General features: G+C 42.7%; 1 protein-coding gene across 2 annotated transcripts in view; it reads left to right on the forward strand.

Annotated features, from left to right (window-relative positions):
- LOC147438315 (UDP-Glycosyltransferase superfamily protein) overlaps positions 1-22,705 on the forward strand; it is a 39,536-nt gene extending 16,831 nt beyond the window's left edge. For both annotated transcript variants that reach the window (XM_086487600.1, XM_086487601.1), the window contains 3 exons: positions 10,686-10,794; positions 11,101-11,236; positions 22,356-22,705. In XM_086487600.1, coding sequence (XP_086343726.1) covers positions 10,686-10,794; positions 11,101-11,236; positions 22,356-22,537 — 427 coding nt within the window. In that variant the 3' untranslated portion in view covers positions 22,538-22,705. The remainder of the gene's footprint in view (positions 1-10,685; positions 10,795-11,100; positions 11,237-22,355) is intronic.
- Positions 22,706-22,908: the final 203 nt, after the last annotated feature.

Raw genomic sequence — 22,908 nt, forward strand, 5'->3', positions numbered from 1 at the left:
GATGACCAAGGGAGATTTGTTGGACATTTACTATGAGAGATTTTGGGATGTTTTTTAACCCGCCTCCTCCTTTACAAATATCAATTTTAAGCAGCAAAACGAGCGATTTTGCTATGGACTTCCCAAAGAGATACGAGATTACTGTTTATTATAGAAATCTGAGTCCATACAGCAAATGGTGGGACATGCTAAGCAAGGGTTTGCTATGCATTCAGTTAACTTGACTTATCCAACATATCAACTTTCGACAAATGATGTCAGAAGAAGAAGAAAGAAAGATACACGTCCCTGACTGACAGAGGAACAGAAAGACGAATACCTCAAAACGGAGAAGTGTTTTGACTGTCGGGAACAAGGACATATATCTGCGTGGTGCCCCAAAAAGGCACAAGAATGAGAACTACCGACATACTGAAAATAGAACTAGGCAAGGAAATACTCGCTCCAGAACAGATACTGAATAGGAAACAGAAAGGGATACTGATGTGCTGACATTATTCTGCTTAATGACTTTATGAATGAAGAACTTTGAAATGGGAATTCTCGAAGATGACTTTGATTTATGTGTGAAATTAATGTTTTTGGAAGATTTTGTTATTTGTGTACAGATAACAGGTGAGGAATTTGTATATGAATGCAATTGGGAGCAATGACCGCTCAAGAATGAATCAAATCACGGTTCAAGATAAGAATCATGAATTTTGAATGATGTTGGTGACTGATTACACTCATATGAATGAGATGACTGGATACTGTGGTGAGCGCATCACAGGGATCTAAGTGCATCAAGACTTCTGAACAGATGAGATGACTAGACTGAATGATTGAAACACTATGTTCAATATGAACTCAGTGTGTGAATGAAGGACCTTGAAATTGGAATTCACGGAAATGAATTTGTTTCTTGTGCTCACTCATGTAATTGTGATTGAGTGCAGGTTTGAAAGATGAAATGATTGCAACATTTCGATCATGAGAGTCTATGGACATGATCGCAATAAGAATTAGTTAATCCGAGATCAATGAGGTCCGGTGTGGATCTAGATGCGATTGCTAAACACGTTGCCAGGAATCATGGTCCTAGATCTGGATGGATTTTATGTGATATGATTTGAATGTTCAGCGACTGTTGTCTTTGTAAAGTACTAGATTTGTGTCGTCTAGTGCATCGGTACTTAGAGTCAATGTCTACTGAATTGGTTTATGGCTTATGTCTGTTTTTGTAGGCGTAATCGAGGGCAATTACAATTCTCTCAAGAGGGGGGTATGTCCCAAACTGATGACATGGCAGTCCCAACTACGTGGACAACTCTACAGACGCTCGGAAACGTGCTGACATATTGACGTGGCAAGCCATACGGATTTTTGTGAAATGTGCTTACAGGTGCTGACGTGACACAGCGTACGGATTTTCGCGTTTTGGGCCAGTAGCTTTTGAGTTTGAAGCTTTTCATGTATTGCTTTTGTGAGAGCCCTTGGGGCCTTTAAATATGTCTTTGAGGGCCTCCTGCACTGGGGCTTGCTGACGACCAGCTTAGTAGAGAGGACCCTCGGACTTTGTACTTTGCTCAAGCATTAATATAAAAATAAATACGGAAAGGGGCGCAAGATTTTGGGGCCAATACCTTTGGGCACGGAACTACGCCGGGCCGTGTCGACTCAAGTGAATTGTGATAAAGTTTGTGAAGTATTTTTAAGTGATTCTCTGTTGTGTTGTATTAGATTAATGACTTGGGGAGTCCAAGTTTGTCACACACATGCACATCTAACCCTATGTGCATGTGGACAAGCTGACTCCTATGTCTAGGGTTTAGGGCAACCTAGGAAATGTTCTGGCACGTTTGTGAGCTTGTGCGTAGGACATGCATGTCCAGGCACTTTAGGTAGTTGCATACCCTCTTATTGGATAGGATCACCGCCGGTGTCTGCTAGTGTAGGCACTGGAGATCGGTTGCATTTAGTACCTTAGTACCCGAACCAGGTAGTTAATAGCATATGAAGCACCTCCTATCAGTAAGTCCCAACTTATCAATATACAAGTGACCATGGGGGTCACCCATTAGGCATCAGATTTAGTACCAAGTACCCGATGGGCAGCCAACACCATCAAGCCTTAGCATCCTTGACGTTTTTGCAACAGCTAGTCAGCCTCCTAGCAAATCGCCATCAAGATTCTCAACGAGCAGACTAGCCTCATCATCGCCAGATCCTTCAATATCCCTAGGGTTAGTAAATTCAGCATCAAATCCGTAACGTTTTGCCATAGATCAGCATTTGCAGATTTCAGCCCTTAGATCAGTTAGTGTTTTCAAATTTCAGCCATTCATTGTCATCCCCATCAACATCGTCCACATCGGCATTAGCAAAGCCTCGTTAGTTTGCAGATGCGGACTCAGTTCCCACCAATGCTTTCTAATTTCAGACCCTTAGCCTCTCAAATCCTAGCATCCATACCAAGATCCCATCAATATCTCAACATCTAGATCCATTGTATCAGCATTTGTGCAATCTAAAGCAAATAGCTCTCTAGCAATAGAGAGGGGAGTGTCACAAACTACTGACGTGTCAAGCCATTGAAGAACGGAGCTAACCCGTAGATCTCGGCCAAGGAGCCTAAACCCTAAGAAGCAGAAGCAGCAGCAGAAGAAGAAGCAGAAGAAGCTCCCACCAACTTATGGGACCCCGTCCGATGGGGCCTAAGTGACCTTAAGGCATTAAAAATTAAAGAGGGGCCAACACACACACACACACACACATAGGGTAAAAACTGATGATGTGGCAGCTTGTACGGAATCCTGGATTTCCTGCTGACATGCTGGCGTGGTAGCTGTCCAAATTTTCGCAAAACGTGTTGGCAGCTTTTGGCAATAGTGCTTTTGGAATTTGAGTTTGACTGCCTTTCATGTAACTGTTTTTCAAGGTCAAGGGCCTTTAAATATGTATGGAGGGCTCATTCTCTGGCATGCTCCGCGTGAGGTGCAGAGGATGGTGCACCGATGATGTACCGAGTTCAAGCAATATAAAAAAATACCGAAAGGGGCGCCAAGGTTTGGGGCGAGTGCTCTTTGGGGTGAAACTCCACCACTCCCCTCTCGTGTGCAATGTGACATAAAAACGCGTTTCATGCAGATGAAACCCCGAAACCCCAAAACCTATGAAACGTTTTGTCGAAACGCATGAAATGGACATGCATTTTTTATGAAACGTTTAAAATTGGGGCTTTTTTCCCAGAAACTTTGTTCAATAGAAGTACTTTGCTAAATGAATCAATGATGCATCAATTATGATTCAAGTGGCTGTGTTTTATCTTTCATCAATACTGAACATCTCTTTAATCGTGCTCGCTTGAAATCGCTTCTAAGCAGTGAGCACTGAGCACGTCTCTCTCTCTCTCTCTCTCTCTCTTGTGGACATTAAAGTCTCGAGTCATGTGTGCTACATTGTATACATATTTATCATATTTTACATAATATATAATTTAGTGTCGTTTATGAAACCTGTTTCATGTTTTTGACGCTATGAAACGAAACGTTTCAAAACCTCGAAACCCCGAAACGACCAAAACCACGAAACGTTTCATGTCACACTGCTCGTGTGTCGTGCATCTCTTTCAGTTTAGTTGTTATTTGAAGTGCTTAAAGTTGTTCAGTCTATTCTTTTCCTAGGGCACGACACACGAGAGGGGAGTGGCGTGTGCTTTTCTAAAAGCATACCGGTCCTACCAAAGAGCATACGGAGCAAGATGGCGCTTCCAAGTTTTACAGGGATTTATTAAGGTGTCTTCGTGTCCCGACCTCGGACTTATTAAACAATCCCACCGCCTCGGGTGCTGTAACAAACTTGGACACTCCAAGTCAAGAATCAACCGCGACAGCACAAAATAACCACTTCAAAACAATTCACAGATCACAATAGATTTGCACTGGCCCGGCGGAGTAAGTGATGACGTGGCGGACAGCAAAAACCCTAATTTCTGCCAGAAACCCTAAAATTCCTGCAAACCCTAATTTTTGCCAAAAACCCTAAATTCCGGAAATCGCGGAGGCGGATTATTAAATTTTTTTTTTTTATTTTTTTATTTTTTGGAAACTGATGAGCGACGCGAATTTTGCTTTTGCTTTTTAAAAAAAAAGAAAAGAGAAAAGACTCTCTAAGAGAGAGAGAGAATTGATGCTTTTGATTTTAAAAGCTTTTGGGGCTCTGCTTTTGGGCATCCCTTGTAACCTTTAAATTAGTGGTGAGGGCCTCACTTCTCAGAGCATCTGGACGCAGAGTCTGAGAGTGAAACCCTAACCGCTCTCTTGTACTTTGATGATTGATTAATACAAAAAGAAATACCGAAAGGGGCGCCAGTCTTTGGGGCCAATATCTCTAGGCACGGAACTCCGCCGGGCCAGTGCAAATCTATTGTGATCTGTGAATTGTTTTGAAGTGGTTATTTGGTGCTGTCGCGGTTGATTCTTGACTTGGAGTGTCCAAGTTTGTTACAGGTGCGCTCCCGTCTTCATAGCTTTGTCATACAAGGCATAAGGCATAAAGATCACTTGCAGAGAAGGATCAATTTTTTTTTCAAGCCGTTGTTTTTCTTAGAGGCAGTGCCATGCAGTGGTGGATGTCTATAGCTATCGAGCCGCACACTCCAAGGACTTGGCAATCTTTCAAGAAAATTTTGCTCGAAGTTAATGGTTTATGGCAGCTTTTGGCAGATGGGGTATCTTGAAATGCTTGCCACGAAAACCCTTGCGGATTACGACTTGAAATTTCTCGACATCTCTCATCAGGTGTCTCTTCCTGAGCTTAAAACCTTGGAGGTCTAGTGTGATTGCCAGGTCTTCGGACTACCATCACCGCACAGGAACACTGATACATTGTCACTAGATGCCACAGACTTGGGCACCCCAAGTCGAGAATTGGACACGACACATGAAAGAATCTCTTAAAATACTGCACAAATTCAAAATCACAGTTCAATTTGGTCGACACGGCCCGACGTAGTTCTGTGCCCAGAGATATTGGCCCCAAAGACTGGCGCCCCTTTTCATATTTCTTTTATATCAATGCTCGATCAAAGTACGACTCCCCCGGGTCCTCCGCTCTAAGACTCTGCGTCCAGATGCCTGAAGAGTGAGGCACTTGGGCCCTTTTTATTCTTTACAAGGAAAGCCAAAAGTAGAGCCCCAAAAGCCATAAACTCAAAAGCAAAGAGTTCCAAAAGCAATAATCTCCAAAAATTGGCTCAAAAGCATCAACGCTTTTTGCAGAATTTCGTACACTTCTGCCTCATCAGCAACGCATTTTATGGGGGTCCGTATTGCCACGTTAGCAACCTGTTAGTGGAATTTTCGAACGTCTATATTGTCTGCCATGTCAGCTACCGTACTATCTGTCCACATCAGCATTTGTCCGCGGGTGGTCATGCCATGTCATCAGTTTGTGACACGAGACGGGTACCATTGGCCAACAGAAAATAATAGACTGAACAACTTTAAGCACTTGAAATAACAACTAAACTGAAAGAGATGCACGACACACGAGACGGGAGTGGCGGTGTTCCACCCCAGAGAGCATTGGCCCCAAACCTTGGCGCCCCTTTTGGTATTTCTTTATATTGCTTGCATTCAGTACATCGCCGATACTCCATCCTTTGCACCTCATGCGGAGTATGCCAGAGAATGAGCCCTCAACAAATATTTAAAGGCCCTTGGCCTTGAAAAGCAGTCACACTTAAAAGCAACTGGTTCCAAAAGCACTAGCACCAAAAGCTGTCAGCGCGTTTTGCGGAAATCTGTACAGCTGCCACGTCAGCATGTCAACGAATTGCGAACGTCCGTATACTTGCCACGTCAGCATGTCAGCGCGAAATCTGGGATTCCGTACAGGCTGCCACGTCATCAGTTTTTACGCTTTGTGTGTGTTGACCCCGCTTTAATTTTTAATGCCTTTGTCACTTAGGCTCCATCGGACGGGGTCCCATAAGCTAGTGGGAACTTCTTCTGCTGTTTTTGCTTTCTTGGCTGAGATCTGCAGGTTAGCTCCGTTTTTCAATGGCTTGACACGTCGGCAGTTTGTGACGGGGGGGGGGGGGGCTTGGAGGGAGCTTTGGGACCTTGTATGGTGTTAGTCTTCGTTTCCTCTCTATCACTCAGAGAACCTTCACTCAGAGTATCATTCTCTCTTCGCTCTCTTGTCTATTGCACATCTCTCTCATTAAAGAAAAAGGAACCTCATGTAAGTACTGAGCACTCATCTTGAGCTATCACCATCAATCTGTTCCGCTGCACCTAACAATTTTTGGCCTAAAAATGACCGTTTTTTAGCATAAAAAACCCAAGCAAGTTGGGAAACAAAGTTTGGAAGTATGTTCTTGTGTAAGTATTGAGCTCTCATCTTAAGCTACCACCATCAATGTATTCTGCTGCACCTAACAAATTTTGGCCAAAAAATGTTGGGAACAAAGTTTGAAACATATAGGAAGCATATGCATACGCATATGGGTATGGAAGTATGTTTCAAGTATGGTTCAAAGGGGTTGCTTGAAACATACGTGACCCTGAATTTTAGTCATCTTTGTGGGTAAATATGTTATCGAGTTTTAGAATCCAAACATTGCATGGTCAATTGGCTCTACTATTAAATAAATCAAGATTCCTCAAGCGTGCTATGCTTTAGTACGTATCATATTAGCCCACCATCCCCCCCCCCCCCCCCCCCCCCCCCCCAAAAAAAAAAAAAATCCCTCCTCTCCCCACCTCGCCCTCTCTCTCTCTCTCTCTCTCTCTCTCTCTCTCTCTCTGTGAACCTCGATAGAGGCAACCTCTTCCTCTCTCTCAACCTTCTCCCCCCACCTTCCACCTTGCCTTCGTCCTCCCTCTCTCAAGACCTGATCTAGAAAGACAGTAAAACGGCTAACCTTTACGCAGAGAGAGCGTATGAGCTAGAGAGCTCTCAGCACAGAGAGAGAGAGAGAGAGAGAGAGAGAGAGAGAGAGAGAGAGAGAGAGAGAGAGAGAGAGAGAGAGAGAGAGAGAGAGAGAGAGAGAGAGAAGAAGAAGAATAAGAGAATTTTAATGTTGTAGGAAACTATCCCAAGAGACCTCAAAGATCTATCCAACGAGGAGAGTTGATCTCAAGACCTGTTATTCAAGAGGGAAATGGCATGACCAATCTACCACACTTGGGTGATAGAAAGGTTATACCATTTTCCTCTTTTTATTAGCGCGTGCACGCGCACACACACACACACCCGAGAAGAAGAGAATTTTAACGTCGTAGGAAGCTTGGGTGAAGAAGAAGAAGAAGAAGAGTATTTTAACGTGGTGGGAAACTATCCCAAGAGGCCTTAAAGATCTATCTGACAAGGAGAGTTGAACTCAAGACCTGTTATTCAAGAGGGAAATGGCATAACCAATCTACCACACCTGGGTGAGAGAGAGAGTTCTAACACCCTTAAAAATGCCATAAACAAACAAAATCTCCTGAGATTCTTGTTTAAATTGCATTTCTAAAATCTAGGGAACATACTGGTTAATTACAAGAAAATGAGACAAAGGCTGGCTGCCAAAGCTGCATATTAAATTATAATGCTTCAAGGCTAAATCCGGATTCCTAGGAGCAAAAACCACAAAAAAAAGAGCACATGAGAGTGATCATTCAATGCTGTCTTTGCTCATGATGAAGCTCCAAATACTGCATGGTAAACTTGTTGGTTACAACAAAATGAGGCCCTTAAGGTTTTTAAACTTTTATAAAAAGTCAAGAATGTTACCAAACATTCTCCTAAAATATACGTTTGCAAATGTCTGTTTGGCCTAACATACGTGAATGTTTCAAACTGGTTGGAAAAAATCCCTATTTTCGTGGGAAACTTCCCTTGAGCTCAAATTTCATGCTGAACATCAATTTTCTACTACTTGTCATGACTCTCAATGCATTTATGACAACCGCGTCCGCTAGTTACTATGTTTGACGGTTTTTTCCTGCATTGAACTTTGTAAGCGAGACGATGTGCCACCATGAAACACTTGGAAAATATACATTCTAAAATCAAAAGTGAGAAAACCTGGAATGACACCACATCTGGGGCCATGACTTCCCAAATAATATGTGTAGGGCGATGATGTCTATGGGGGATGAAGACGAAGCTTCGCCATGGCTAGGGACGAGCGTGCAACAAAAGAGAAACGATGAGAGGATAAGGTTGCACTCAAGTGAACTTAATGAAAAGAGGGGGTCGTATTTAGGTTTTCAGGCCTTATATAAGCTTATATATTGTTCACACTCATTGGACATTGGAGTGAGACAAAGCTCCCCCAACAATCCTCCCCTTGAGCTTTCTAACACTCACACAATATGCCTCCCTTCAAACACAAAAGAGGATAGAGGTACACAATTGTCTTTCCCTAAACACAAAAGGGTGTAGACACACAAACCTCCCCTCACACAATTGTAGGTTGGTAGATATAAGCCTTCCCTACACACACATGGGTAAGCACACACGTATCCTAGACACAAGGTGAGACACACATGCTTCCGTACACAAATGAGGGTTTTCGAGGCACACAAATTGAGTGCACACAATGGGTAGGTCTTACCTCTAGCTGAAGATGCTAGGGCAGTGTCTAAACCCGCACATAAGTGGGTATGGAGTACACAAGGGAAGGTCTTACCTCCGGCCTCTTATTCTCTTGGCCAGGGCAGTGTCTAGTCCCATACAAGTTTATTTGGACCAAAAAATTGACAAATGACAAAATAAAACAAACCTGTGATGTAGACAACAAGAAAAATATTTTTTTTGGATATTTCTGTTGATGTACCACCTTCTTGAACCAAATCTTTGTGTTCTGCATCAATTGCCTTATTGCCAGTCATGTATTTAGTTGGTTGAAAGTACCTCGGATCAATCCGCATATGGTCTCTCCAATTCAATCCCACATATCCAAATGCCTCTTCTAACAACTCTTCCACCGTATGCAAGTCCTTTGGTGATAGCAGTTTGAGATGCTTGCTAACAAAAAGTGCTCCACTTGTTGTTTTCACAGCTTAGCACATGCATCTCAGGGAGCGTTTTAAAATGCTTGAAAAAAAAGCTTGTGAAGCTACCCACCATTGCCAAGGAGCCCACTGCAGTGTGCCTTGAGATGCTTGCAAAAAACTGTCAACGAACTCACCCTATAATAACTACTTGCCTAGGCCTTGCTAAATAGCTGCTACAGACAGTGTTGCAAAACGTTGAGTATAATTGCGGTCCCTAGCCTTCGATTGCTTGTCAAAACGCTGTAAAAAATTGTAGCTTGGGGTGTTCTCCACCACTGCGATACCACAGAGAATCACAGCGTTTTAAAAAGCTACCTCCAAGGGCCTATTCCCTAGAAGCGTTTTTATATGCCGTTGTAGGACTGCGGCATGGGAGCACCTATGTTTTGAGATGCTGCTGACAAGGGCCTTCTTCACCGCCCAAGCTTACCGCGGACGCCCGCCACAGCAAGCGTTTTGATATGCCGCTTGGGCTCCGTGACGCCCACCACAAAAAGATGGCTTTTTGATATGCCACCTGCAGGATTGCCTAGGGCTCTGATACCACTGTAGGGCGACGACGCCTATTGGGGATGAAGACGAAGCTTCGCCGTGGCTAGGGACGAGCGTGCAACAAAAGAGAAACCACGAGAGGATAAGGTTGCACACAAGTGAACACAATGAAAAGAGGGGGTTATATTTAGGTTTTCAGGCCTTATATAAGCTTACATATTGCTCACACTCACTGGACATTGGAGTGAGACAAAGCTCACTCAATAAATATGTACATGATAGCAACCACAGAAGCCGCTTTCTCATACATCACAATATGTACATATTGTTGCATTGATTTCAATGCAACAATATGTACATTTTATTTCCCATTGTGAAGTGCTTGGCACGACGACGGCTGGCTATGCTGCGTGCCAGGCACGGGTTTCACCACTAGGGGAGGAGTGGAGGGGCGTCTCTCTCTTTCTTTGTGCCTTTGAATTGTGGTAAGGTTGGTTTTCAACCCAATTTCAAGATCTCCTATATGCCAAACTATTGGGAAGAGGTATAGCCTTGAAGAGTAGGCTTTGAGGGGTTGCTTGGCGTATCTCATGTGCTCTAAGGCTTAGCCACCCTTTGTTCTAGTGCATTCATCGTGTGGAGTTAATTCTTGTCTCCTGCTTCTGGTGTTGAATACCTGCTGGGGCACTAATAGTGGGACTAGAGGGCCACCAATGTTTTCTCTGTATGGTATTCGAGCTCTTTTTGCCAACTCCTCTTTTCTTATCTCTGCTGGTGGCACCGTGGCAGTTCCTGTGGAGGGTTTTTTTTTCTGTTATTGTAGTGCTTTGTCTTCACCTTCTCCTTTTGTAGTAGTATCTGCTTACACTTTGATCAGGTTTAGCTTTCACACAAGTAGACGCTTAATTTACGGCAGACTGTTTAAGAGAGAGTATGGTGTCGTCTGTGCCATGCATGTGGCTCTTCTATGTGAGAAATGTGTCTCTAGATTGCAAGTTCCAGGCGTGGATCAAATGAATGTTGTGCATGGATGGAGCTTTTTGCTTATAGCCATCAGCAGCCCTTTGCTATGGAGCTCATGTAGCTGTTCCTATGTTTGCTTGCTTAGCTTAATACTTGAACTAGCAGTGATATTTCCTCAGTAGGTTTATTTGTTTGCAGGTTTTTACTTGATATGAACTTAGCATACTCAGCTGCAGATCTAGTGGTTGCTTGCTCTGGGGCCATTACATGCAGTGAGCTGCTCAATTTGGGGAAGCCATCAATACTGGTGCGTTAAATGAGTTGATTTTGAAGGGAAAATGGGTTTGACTAAGAAAGCCAATGATGAGTTAAAGCTAAGAGTTCAGTTCTTTGGGTTGACCAAGGGCCTGAAGTTTTAAAGGTAGGAGCACAAAATGCATCAGTTGTGAGTTGCTAATTCAGCCCTCGCTGTTTTTCTAACTAACGATGGATTGTTACTTATATGACGAACAAGCTATTGCAATGCATAAGGATATCAAACAGATTTACTTTTGTTTTTTCAACAATTACCTCTTCATGACTACCAGATTTAATCATAAAATTGCTTGGCCAGATTCCACTTCAATATGTCGCTGATAATCATCAAAGGAACAATGCTGCAGTGCTTGAAAGAGCTGGTGCTGCAAGAATTCTTGATGATGTTGGTTTAACCCCAGAAAAACTTGAAGGGGCTATCAATGAATTGTTAGGTATGGCTTCTTATTTGTTATCAATGGATTGTTAGGTATGGCTTCTTATTTGTTTTCGGTTTGCTTAGATTAAGGAATCTAGCCTATTCTGAGTAGCTTATGGCTGGTATGTACTGTTGACTTCATCAATTCATGCATATAGTCTGATGCTCTTTGGCATTCAATTTTAGAACCCTGAAACTGGAAGAGTGCCCAAACGAGTAAGTTCCTGCCACATCTTCGTGGTGAAGAAGAGAGAGAGAGAGAGAGAGAGAGAGAGAGAGAGAGAGAGAGAGAGAGAGAGATTTTATTATCGTCCTCGGAGGTCAAATATGACCTATGGGACCAAAGTTACATGTGATGTAGTATGTGTATGGCTGATGAGTGACTCTCGATGCTCCAAAATTGTAGTGATGAGAGTCGCAATGGAGAGCCCACACTTTGGCTGGGAGAGGAAAGTGTGTAGGTCTAAGTTATGGCTGAAAATGTGAGAGAAGCAAGTTCGGATGTGATCAAAAGCTGAGCACTCTAGTAGTGTGTGGTACTCAGACTCTCGAACTTGCAGTGAGCATAATGTGCACAATCGATTTGACTCTTCTCCATTGCCCCAACGCCCTGTCTCGCATCGAAGGAAATGGGAGCTAAGCCGAATTGTTGCGATAGTGCGTATCGCGGACAAGGGAATAGGCTCAAGCATGTAAGTGTGAGTACGGTTTCCTCTCTCAGCGAAGAACATGGTTTTGTAGTTGGGGGCAATATAGGTGGTGTAATGTATGAAGCGTGACCCACCGGATTTCTCCCAAGCCGTAATACATTGGCATTGTAGAAAAGCTTCATTCACTTGAGAGTCAATTGAAGCATCATGTAGCAAGTGTAATGCATCCCATCTCCCAAACCACTTCTTTATGTCTTGCATCCATCCCGTGCTCAAGATCTTGCTTTTATGCGTCTTTTGAACTTTTTTGCTTGCTTCCCATGCAATTGTAGGAAGTCGATGTGAGGGGTTTTGACGCATCTTTATCATGTACTCCGCAACCCTTTCCATGCCCATAACCTCAATTGGAAGAGATCCCGACTCAAGAAGTAGGAGCATATATGGTGTTTGTGTCTTAACTTGGAGAAAGTTTGTAAGAAAACGCTTTTGGACATTCTCAAACTCTTTCCAAGTAGACTTTGAGATGCTCCTGCCCCACACTTCAACTCCATAAAGAAGAACCGGTGTCACCAATGCATCAAAAAGATACTTCTTGAGAACCCAACACTTGATGTTTCCCGCATTATACATGTTCTCAAATGCATAATATGCTCTCTTTCCCGCTTCCAAACGACGCATAGCACATTCATGCCACTTGTGATTGGATGGAACCTCAAGGCCAAGGTACTTAAAGCTCTCAACAACTTCAAGTGTCTCGTTGTTGTACACAATGCATGGCTTCTCCTTATGGTTGGTTTTCACTAGCATAACCTTTGTTTTGGATTCATTTACAATCAGCCCACTATGCAAGCAAAAGTTCTCAAGGACAACCATAAGCTTTTGTGCATCTTCTAAAGTGTGTGCTAGAAGCACTACATCATCCGCATACAACAAAAGCATGATTACCGCATTGCAAACAGTGACCTCTTCAATGCCTTCTTCTTGCATAAAGTCAAGTACCATTTGTTCCAATTGATCGATGCATAGACCAAAGAGAGTTGGTGACAATGGACATCCTTGTTTAACCCCAATAGTGCTTACAATTTTTTTTGAAATTTCTCTTCCCATGCGCAATTGACAAATCACCTTCTCATAGATTCGAGAAACCGCAAGCATAAACTCACTTGGCACTTGGAGTTCTTTCATCCTTCTCCACAAATTGTTACGTGGAATCATATCAAAGGCTTTCTTAAAGTCCACAAAACAACAATACAATCGCTTGCCTTTCAACCGACTTTCCTCCATGAGAACACGAAGAGTGACAAGATGATCAATGGTGCTATGGCATCGACGAAAACCCGCTTGTCCCTTTGCACGCTTGTCATTCTCTTCAGCCCAATCACTCAATTTCATCTCCATTATGCACCCAAACAACTTTGCCATAAGAGACCCAATCATTATAGTCCGGTAGTTGCTTACATTCTTTACATCCCCTCCTTTATGCAAAGGCTTAACCCAATTAGTACTCCAATCATAAGGCATACCATGTTGAAGTGCAAGGTTGACAATATCACACATCCACTCATGGGTAAAATCTCTTGTCCATTTGATCATCTCCGGCTTGATACCTTAAAGATCTCCCGCTTTGCGAGTGGCCAACTTTTCAAGCCCACCGCATACATCCTCAATAGTAAAAAAAGACGGCATACATGGGAGTGAACCATAAAATGGCATTTTTTCAGTATTTGCTTGCTCATATAATTGCTTACAATGTGTGTACATATCCACTAGACTCAAGTTACCAAAATTCTCAACCCGCTTGCCTCTCAAGTTTTTCCAAAATCTTCCACATGCATGTGCCTTTTCTTGGACTTGAAATTCTTGTTCCTTTACTTCCTATCTTCTTCTCTTCTTTTGAATCAATGCCTTGTATGTATGCAAATGACTTTGATAGTTGTCTTTGTCCATAGTTGCATCAAGATTTATCAAGGACTTTCGAGCATCTTGACATTCTTTATCAAACCACCTTTTGCGTGATCTATCTTTGTTGATACCATGGAGATGCTTTATGGCAAAGCATTCTTCCGCACAAGAATAAATAGCTTTCTTGAAAGCTTCCCATTTAGTTTCCAATGGTGCATCACATTGAAGCTTTGTCATCCATAATTTTTGCTCAACCATTTCAATGTACATTGGTGCCCGTTTGAAATCCATACATAGTGATAACTTCTCTTTCCTTTGGCTGAGATTATCATGCTTAGTTGCTTCTCCACATGAAAGGTCAATACATAAGGTGCGATGGTCGGATTCCGGGATCCATTGACCAAACATAAAACTCTTTATGCGATACATGATGGCTTCAGAGAGTATCATATAGTCAATCACACTATCCCTATTATGTCTCCTACATGTAAATCCATTGGTTCCACTCCACAAAGATACACCATTGGCAATGAGCATACCCGTGCTATTACACATGTGTAAAAGTAACTTTCCATAGTGATCCGGCTCTTTCTCATCCATTGAAGTACGATCATACAAGTGAACTTCCTCCAACTCCCTTGAAATGTATGGCATATCAAATTGTTGAGTATCATGTTGCAATGTTTTTGTGCGAGCATTCATATCCCCAAATACAATAACATCACCTTCACCTTTGAAATAAGCAATGTCCTCTTCCAAATCAGAAAATGGTTGATCTCTATCCATGCAAGCATAAAAAGGAGAATCATGATGAGGAATGTAGCAACCGGCTACAAAAACGGGTGCTCTTTTTGGTGTCATAATTTTCAGCCATACATAACGTTTGTACTTGTCATCTTTCACAATTGATACAAAATCTTCCAATCCTTTCTTAACCATACATGCTAACCCTCCTTGTCCTCTTCGTTGCTTGAGATTCTTTGACCACATCAATGAATGTACATTGTAATCCTCCAAGCCGTTAATCCTTTGTGTATCATGCTCCCAAGTTTCAACAAGAAGTACAACATCGGCTTTGATTGTTAGTTCATCAATGCCAACCCCCGCATTCCATGGGTATCCATTACAATTCCAAAAGCATATTTTCAATTGTAACTCGGTCTCATAGGTCACGCATCCCTATTTGCTTGAGAGACTTGCCTCCTCCTTGGGCACATTTTCTTCATGAGAGATCTCCTTGTTTTTATTATTCTTTTCCTCATATGCCTTGCGACGCATATTTTGTTGCTTAATAGTGCGATCTTCATATACAAAACATTTTGTATCCTTCAAATAGATCCAACTATTATCAAGGATAATCTTTCACTTGGTCTCATCCGGCATGGTGCATACAATTGGCCGTTCTCTCGAGCGAGGAGCTCCTTGCTTCCCCACTCTATGTGCTCCATAGACCATAACTCCGGACATGCCAAAGTGGGTTTTGAAGAAATCTTCAATAACAATGGCAAGAGAAGGAGGTGTCTCTAACTTCTCTTCGGGAATTCCACGAATAACAATGTTCTTGGAACGTCGCTCCCGTTCCTTCAACTCCTCCACATCCACATTCTCAACATTCTTTGTTTGAACCATAGCTTGCATGAGTGAGGAATTAGAAACCACATTGCTACCACATACATCAGCCCAAGACTTGTTTGTGCATACATTTTTCATGTCGCATACATCCCGGCTCATAGTGTCAAATTTCTCCTCTTTCAATACATGGTCATGCTCTACTTTGCTCATCCGCTCCTTCAAAGCATTCAAGTCCACAAGAGAGCGTTTACATTCCTTGACTTCCTCTTCAAGTTGCATCAAACGTGTTGTTTGCATCTCAAGTGTCCTCTTGAGATTCTCATTCTCAACCACAAGTACCCTTAGTGTGCCATTCTCCATTGCAAGTGCTCGTAAGTGTTCGCCTTGTTTGTTTACGGTCTCTTGCAATGATACCAAGTACGCCATGATCATGGTTTCCGATGTTGTTGGTTGGGTGGTTGTGTTGCTATCTCCACACTTAGGAGATTTTGGATTATTTTCCACAATGGTTGTGGACCTTGTTGAAGAAGAAGAACCCTTGCGAGTGCCGGAAGACATTGTATGTAAAATAGGAGATGAGAATCAATTTTGTTGAACCTGTTCACTTCGGAAATGATGCTACAGAAACGCCTTCCATAACTCTGAAAATTTCTGTCTTTACATCAATGCGTAGAGGACTTCGTGCTCTTCGATTGAGGCTATAGATCACCCAAATCAGAGTTCGGATGAAGAAGTTATGATCAAAAGAGTGGACTGCTGTCTACTAGGTCAAAAAACGGCTGCGTTTTTAGATAGAGAGAGAGAGAGAGAGAGAGAGAGAGAGAGAGAGAGAGAGAGAGAGAGATGAAATGAAATGTTATATTAACGTCTTCAAAAGGCCAAAATGACCTATGAGACCAATCTGTTACAAAATGGTGAATCTAATACCATGTCTGGGTACAAAAAAACTAGATACTACTACTAGAATCCATCCTCATCAACACTCTGGATATCGAGAGTATGGCTCGAATCCTCTGCTATAGTCTTGCCGATGCTGTGTAGCCCCTCTCCTCAATTGTGGCCGTCTAGATCTCCGTAGCTCCAGTGCTCGGTCAATGAGAGTGCCGGTAGTGGTCGAATGAGTGTGGGCCGAGCTCTGCAATGATGACTGCTCCTCTGGCTGTCCCATATCTAGTGAAAAGTAACCTGTAATCTGTCTCTAGGACTGTCTCTCTATCTCTCTGTAGTAAAGTGTCTCCATATGTTTGTAACTCAAGTAGATATAGCCCAAGACATCTCTGATCCTCATAACTCATGACCCTAGAGAAAGGACCGAAATCCTCTCTGAATAAGCAGTGGAAACGGCCCCGTATCTCATAGTACACTGTGCAATGACATATGTAATGTAGCTCTGTCTGTGGCTCTAACTGGCATAAGTGGCATATCCTGCTGTCTGCTGGTATCCTTTAAATCTATCAGTCTCAATCTCCAGCTGATGTGAGGATGTGCGTATCTGACCAATGGCACACCGTAAACCATGAGACATATGTGTGTCCATGTAGTTGGGTCGAATCACAAACCCATCTCCTGTGAGGTGGAGAAGATGCTTTCTATAGAAATCCATCTTCGTGCCCAACTCCTGTGGCGGCTCTATCCATGTGAAAGTCGGTGTTGATCTCTGACTCACCAGAGGGTATGCAGCGACAATAGGATGCATTACACAAATTTGCAGAGGATAGTGGATTGTTTGTAAACCTTCGTAAAACCAAGGTTATGGTGTTTAACACCACACCACAGTGGATCAGGAGATTAGCACCGACTTTCACATATGGTCAAGAGATTGTAGAGTATACAGATGCTTACACTTACCTTGGGGTTGTCTTCATTGGGCTGATGTTTTCTTTGGGGAGAGCAGCAAAGACTAGACTGACTAGAGCTTTTGCGGTCTTGGGAGGCTTGGAGAGGATGTGTTCGCAGGTTCAGTTCCAGGAACCTCGGAAAAAGTTATGGCTCTTTGATACTGTAGTAGCCTCAACTATGTTGTATGGGGTGTAGTCATGGGGACCTTCTATAGGTCAGGATAGTTGGAGACGTATGGAGAGGCCCTTGGTATCTATGATCTCTCGATTGATCAGAGCCAAGGCCTCCGTACCCCACGCTATCATTGGAGAAGAGCTAGCTGCCCCTTCTATGGAGATTGAGGCGCTTACCAGATAAGTCTCCTTTGTGCACAACATGTGGGATACTACTAGAGACAGATATGCTAGACTGGCCCTTGAGTCTTTTAGACAGTTAGCTCTTCAGGAGGACACTTCATGCTGGTATGTAGAGATGACATCATGGTTTCAGACGCATGGTGACAGGCTGCCCCCTTTCGAGTACTCTCTTCAGGCACCCTCGATGTCTCTTACATGGGTGGAGATTATTAGACTCATTCGTCAGGACGTGATCCAGCTGAGAGAGAGAGAGAGAGAGAGAGAGAGAGAGAGAGAGAGAGAGAGAGAGAGAGAGAGAGAGAGAGAGAGAGAGAGAGAGAGAGAGAAGGGTCTTCGAAGGCCAAAATGACCTATGAGACCAAAAGGTTACATCATGAAATGAAACGTTAACGTCTTCGAAAGGCCAAAATGACCTATGAATGAGGGGGTACCTAGAGTGGGTATGTATTTATGTAAGCCTACCCTACATCCTCATCATCAGTAGATAATGCATCATCTCAAAACTATGGGGAGGGAGGGATACAATCACATGAGGGCTAATGAGGTGTACAATGGAGAAAGTATACAATGGTGATCATCCCATAAATTCTCTCATGGATCTCTTTGGCAAACTTGGCATAATCTCTCCTATGGGGGTATACCTCTGGATCAGCTAATCTCTATCTCCAACTGGTGAGATGAGGTGCGTAGTTGACCAATAACACATCTAAGGCCATGAGATAGGTGGGTGTCCATATACCTCGGACGTGAGATAAACCCATCATTTGTTGTGCATAGACGATGGTCTTGATAAAAAGACATGTTTGTCCCCAACTCATGTGAAAGAGACAGCCAAGTCCTCCGGGCTCCTAGTATCAAGCTGAATGAGATCGTGTGTGATAATCCTGCAAGTCTCTCTGAATGTGTGAGTGTGAGGGATGGTGCATCTAAGGTGTGAGGGATGGTGCATCTAAGGCATGTTGAAAAGGAGGCAGCCTGTCAATACTAAATCCATGTAGCTCAAACCAAGTGATATATGTGAAGTGATATATGTGCAAACCAACATGAAGGATCACCCTCTCTTGCCAAGTGTCGCGACGATGACTCAAGCGCTAGCCGTGCATATCTGTTGTGTGGGAGCTCCCAAGGTTTCATTAGGATCTAGGAGGACAGAGGGCCTAGGTTGAGAGAGCCAGGAGGAGAGAAGCGAAATTGGCAGAGGCATACCGACAGGTTTACAGACGCAAGGATTCACCACATGATCCACCTCTTTAGACTTCACGTTCTTGAGCAAACATACCACTTGGATCTCCTAAACCCATTAGGGCTCTTGGGGATCATAGACTTACCTTAATGTACATGTGATAGAGACGATGTTCCTCTTGCGGTGTCTATGACATAGTATGAGGTGAATTTTCTCCATCTTGGATCACAAAAGAATATATATGTTTGGAGATCTAAGAGAATTTATATGAAAAACCAAGCAATATTTTATGTTAATAGCAGATTTGAGAGAGAGAGAGAGAGAGAGAGAGAGAGAGAGAGAGAGAGAGAGAGAGAGAGAGAGAGAGAGAGATTTTATTATCGTCCTCAGAGGTCAAATATGACCTATGGGACCAAAGTTACATGTGATGTAGTATGTGTGTGGCTGATAAGTGTTGCTTCAAAATTGTGGTGATGAGAGTCGCAATGGAGAGCCCACACTGTGGCTGGGAGAGGAAAGTGTGTAGGTCTAAGTTGTGGCTAAAAATGTGAGGGAAGCAAGTTCGGATGTGACCAAAAGCTGAGCACTCTAGTAGTGTGTGGTACTCAGATGGCTTGTGAGAGAAGACCTCTTCTGCTTTATTTATGAAGAGCTTTTGATTTACAGCTTTTGGGCTCTGCTTTTGGCATCCCCTGTACTCTTTAAATAAGTGGGTAGGCCACTCATAACTCAGAGCATCTGGAAGCAGAGTCTGAGTGTGAGCGCCTGCCCGCACTCTTGTACTTTGAACACAGATTAATACAAAAAGAAATACCGGAAGGGGCGCCAGTCTTTGGGGTCAATATCTCTAGGCAGGGAACTCCACCGGGCCAGTGTCGAATCAATTGTGAACTGTGAACTTTTTTGAAGTGTTTATTTGTGCTTCGTGGTAGAATTTTCGACTTGAAGTATCCAAGTCAGTTACACCAAACCTTAACGTCCCTTTCAATATTTATTTATATTACTTGAACTCTGTACAATGCCGATACTCGCGCTCCGCACCTTCACCCGGAAGAGTACTAGAGATTGAGCCCTCTGCACATATTGAAAGGCCCTTGGTGTATGAAAAGTAGTTACATGAAAAGCACTAAACTCTAGCAGCGTAAAACACGAAAATCCGTACAGGCTGCCACGTGGCACTGCAACGCGTTTTGCGAGCGTCCGTACAATTGCCACGATCAATAGTTTACGCAAATTGAGCATGTGTGTGTGTATGTTGGTCCTGCTTCATTTTAATATCCTTAGGTCAAGTGGGCCCCATCGGATGGGGTCTTCTTCTTCTGCTTTTTAGGGTTTAGGCCCCTCGGCTAGGATCTGCAAGCCGGCTCCGCTCTTCAATGGCTTGGTACGTCAGCAATTTGTGACACGAAGTGCAAGGTTGAACATATCACACATCCACTCATGCGTAAAATCTCCCGTTCATTTAATCATTTCCGGCTTGATACCTTGAAGATCTCTCGCTTTGCGAGTGGCCAACTTTTCGAGTCCACTGCACACATTCTCAATAGTAAAAAAAGAGGGCATACATGGGAGTGAACCATAAAATGACATTTTTTCAGCATTTGGTTGCTCACATAGTTGCCTACAATGCGTGTACATATCCACAAGACTCAAGTTACTAGAACTCTCAACCCGCTTGCCCCTCAAGTTTCTCCAAAATCTTTCACATGCACATGCCTTTTCTTGAACTTGAAAAAATTAATGCTTTACTTCCCATCTTCTCTTCTCTTGAATTAATGCCTTGTATGTATGCAAGTGACTTTGATACTTGTCTTTGTTCAAAGTTGCATCAAGCTTTATGAAGGACTTTCGAGCATCATGACATTCTTTATCAAACCATCTTTTGCGTGATCTATCTTTGTTGATACCATGGACATGCTTTATGGCAAAGCATTCTTCGGCACAAGAGAAAATAACTTTCCTGAAAGCTTTCCATTTAGTTTACAATGGTGTGTCATATTCAAGCTTTGTCATCCATAACTTTTGCTCAACCATTTTAGTATACATTGGTACCCGTTTGAAATCCATACAAAGTGATAACTTCTCTTCCCTTTGGCTGAGATTATTATCCTTGGTTGCTTCTCCACATGCAAGGTCAATACATAAGGTCCGATGGTCTGATTCCAGGGTCCATTGGCCAAGCCTAAAACTCTTTATGTGATACATGATGGCTTCGGAGAGTAGCATGTAGTCAATCACACTATCCCCATTATGTTTTTTAAATGTAAATCCATCGGTTCCACTCTACAAAGATACACCATTGACAATGAGTATACCCGTGCTATTGCACATGTGTAAAAGTAACTTGCCATAGTGATCTGGCTCTTTCTCATCCTTTGAAGTACGATCATACGAGTGAACTTCCTCCAACTCCCTTGAAATATATGGCAGATCGAATTGTTGAGTATCATGTTGCAATGTTTTTGTGTGAGCATTCATATCCCCACAAACAATAGCATCACCTTTGCCTTTAAAATGAACATTGTTCTGCTCTGAATAAAGGCTGATCTCTATCCATGCAAACATACAAAGGGGAATCATGATGAGGGATGTAACAACCGGCTACAAAAATGGGTGCTCTTTTTGGTGTCGTAATTTTTAGCCATACATAACGTTTGTGCATCTTTCACAATTGATACAAAATCTTCCAATTCTTTCTTAACTGTATATGCTACCGTCCTTGCTCTCTTTGTTGCTTGAGATTCTTTGACCACATGAATGAATGTACATTGTAATCCACCAACCCGTCAATCCTTTGTGTATCATGCTCCCAAGTTTTAACAAGAAGTACAACATCGGCTTTGTTTGTTAGTTCATCTATGCCAATCTCCGCATTCCATGGGTATCCATTGCAATTCCAAAAGCCTACTTTCAATTGTAACTCGGCCTCACAGGTTGCACATTCCTATTTGCTTGAGGGACTTGGCTCCTCCTTGGGCACATTTTCTTAATGAGAGATCTCCTTGTTTTTCTTAGTCCTCTCTTTATATGCCTTGCAACACATATTTTGTTGCTTAATAGTGCGATCTTCATATACAAAACATTTTGTATCCCTCAAATAGATTCAACTATTATTAAGGATAATCTTTCGTCTGGTCTCATCTGGCATGGTGCATACAATTGACCGTTCTCCCAAGTGAGGAGCTCCTTTCTTACCTACTACTCTATGTGCTTCGTAAACCATAACTTTTGACATGCGAGAGTGGGTTTTGAAGAAATATTTGATAACAATGGCAAGAGGAGGAGGTGTCTCTAACGTCTCTTCGCGAAATCCACGAATAATGATGTTCTTGGAACGTAGTTTCCTTTCCTTCCAACTCCTCCACATCCACATTCTCAACAAGATTCTTTGTTTGAGCCATAGCTTACATGAGGGAGGAATCAGAAAGCACATTGTTACCCCACATACATCAGCCCAAAACTTGTTTGTGCATACATTTTTTATGTCACATACATCCCGGCTCATGGTGTGAAATTTTTCCTCTTTCAATACATGGTCATGCTCTACTGAGAGAGAGAGAGAGAGAGAGAGAGAGAGAGAGAGAGAGAGAGAGAGAGTTTTCACATGTAACATAGTTTGCTTATATGCTCCAGGTGACAAGGCAATTTTGGCAAGTATGTGCAAGAATGCATTGAAAATAGCCACACCAAGCGCAGCAGACTTGATTGCACAAGAGGTCTTTTTGCTTGCATGGAGGCATGCATCTAGGAGGGTGACCAAAAAATTTCAGGATGTAGCAAAGATGCAGCCAATGCAATTTCCACAAGAGAACTAAGCAGTACATTTGTGTTTGAATGTCTACCTGTTGAGAATATTATGCACACCAGGTTGCTGGCTTGAGTCAACATTGATCTTTTTTCAGCATGCCATATGTAATCTTGGTTCTTTAGTAGTCGCATGTGCTAAGGTGAGCACCCTTTAATCGTCTCATAATTTAATGCCTCACTCAGAATCCAACTGGTGGAATTCATGTCTTACTCAACTGGGACCGCTGCAGATGATTTACAAAGACCAAAATTATGCACTATCCATATCCAGCTTTAGTCTGGAGGCTGTTATGTGAGATGCCACTACATTTTCCTATTGAGAGTAGAATGGCATGTATCTTTCTGTTTGACTCGAAACGGCTTGGGATGAAGAGAACAC

This window comes from Adiantum capillus-veneris, chromosome 17, assembly GCF_014529385.1.
Source record: "Adiantum capillus-veneris isolate H3 chromosome 17, ASM1452938v2, whole genome shotgun sequence".
Taxonomy (NCBI): domain Eukaryota; kingdom Viridiplantae; phylum Streptophyta; class Polypodiopsida; order Polypodiales; family Pteridaceae; genus Adiantum; species Adiantum capillus-veneris.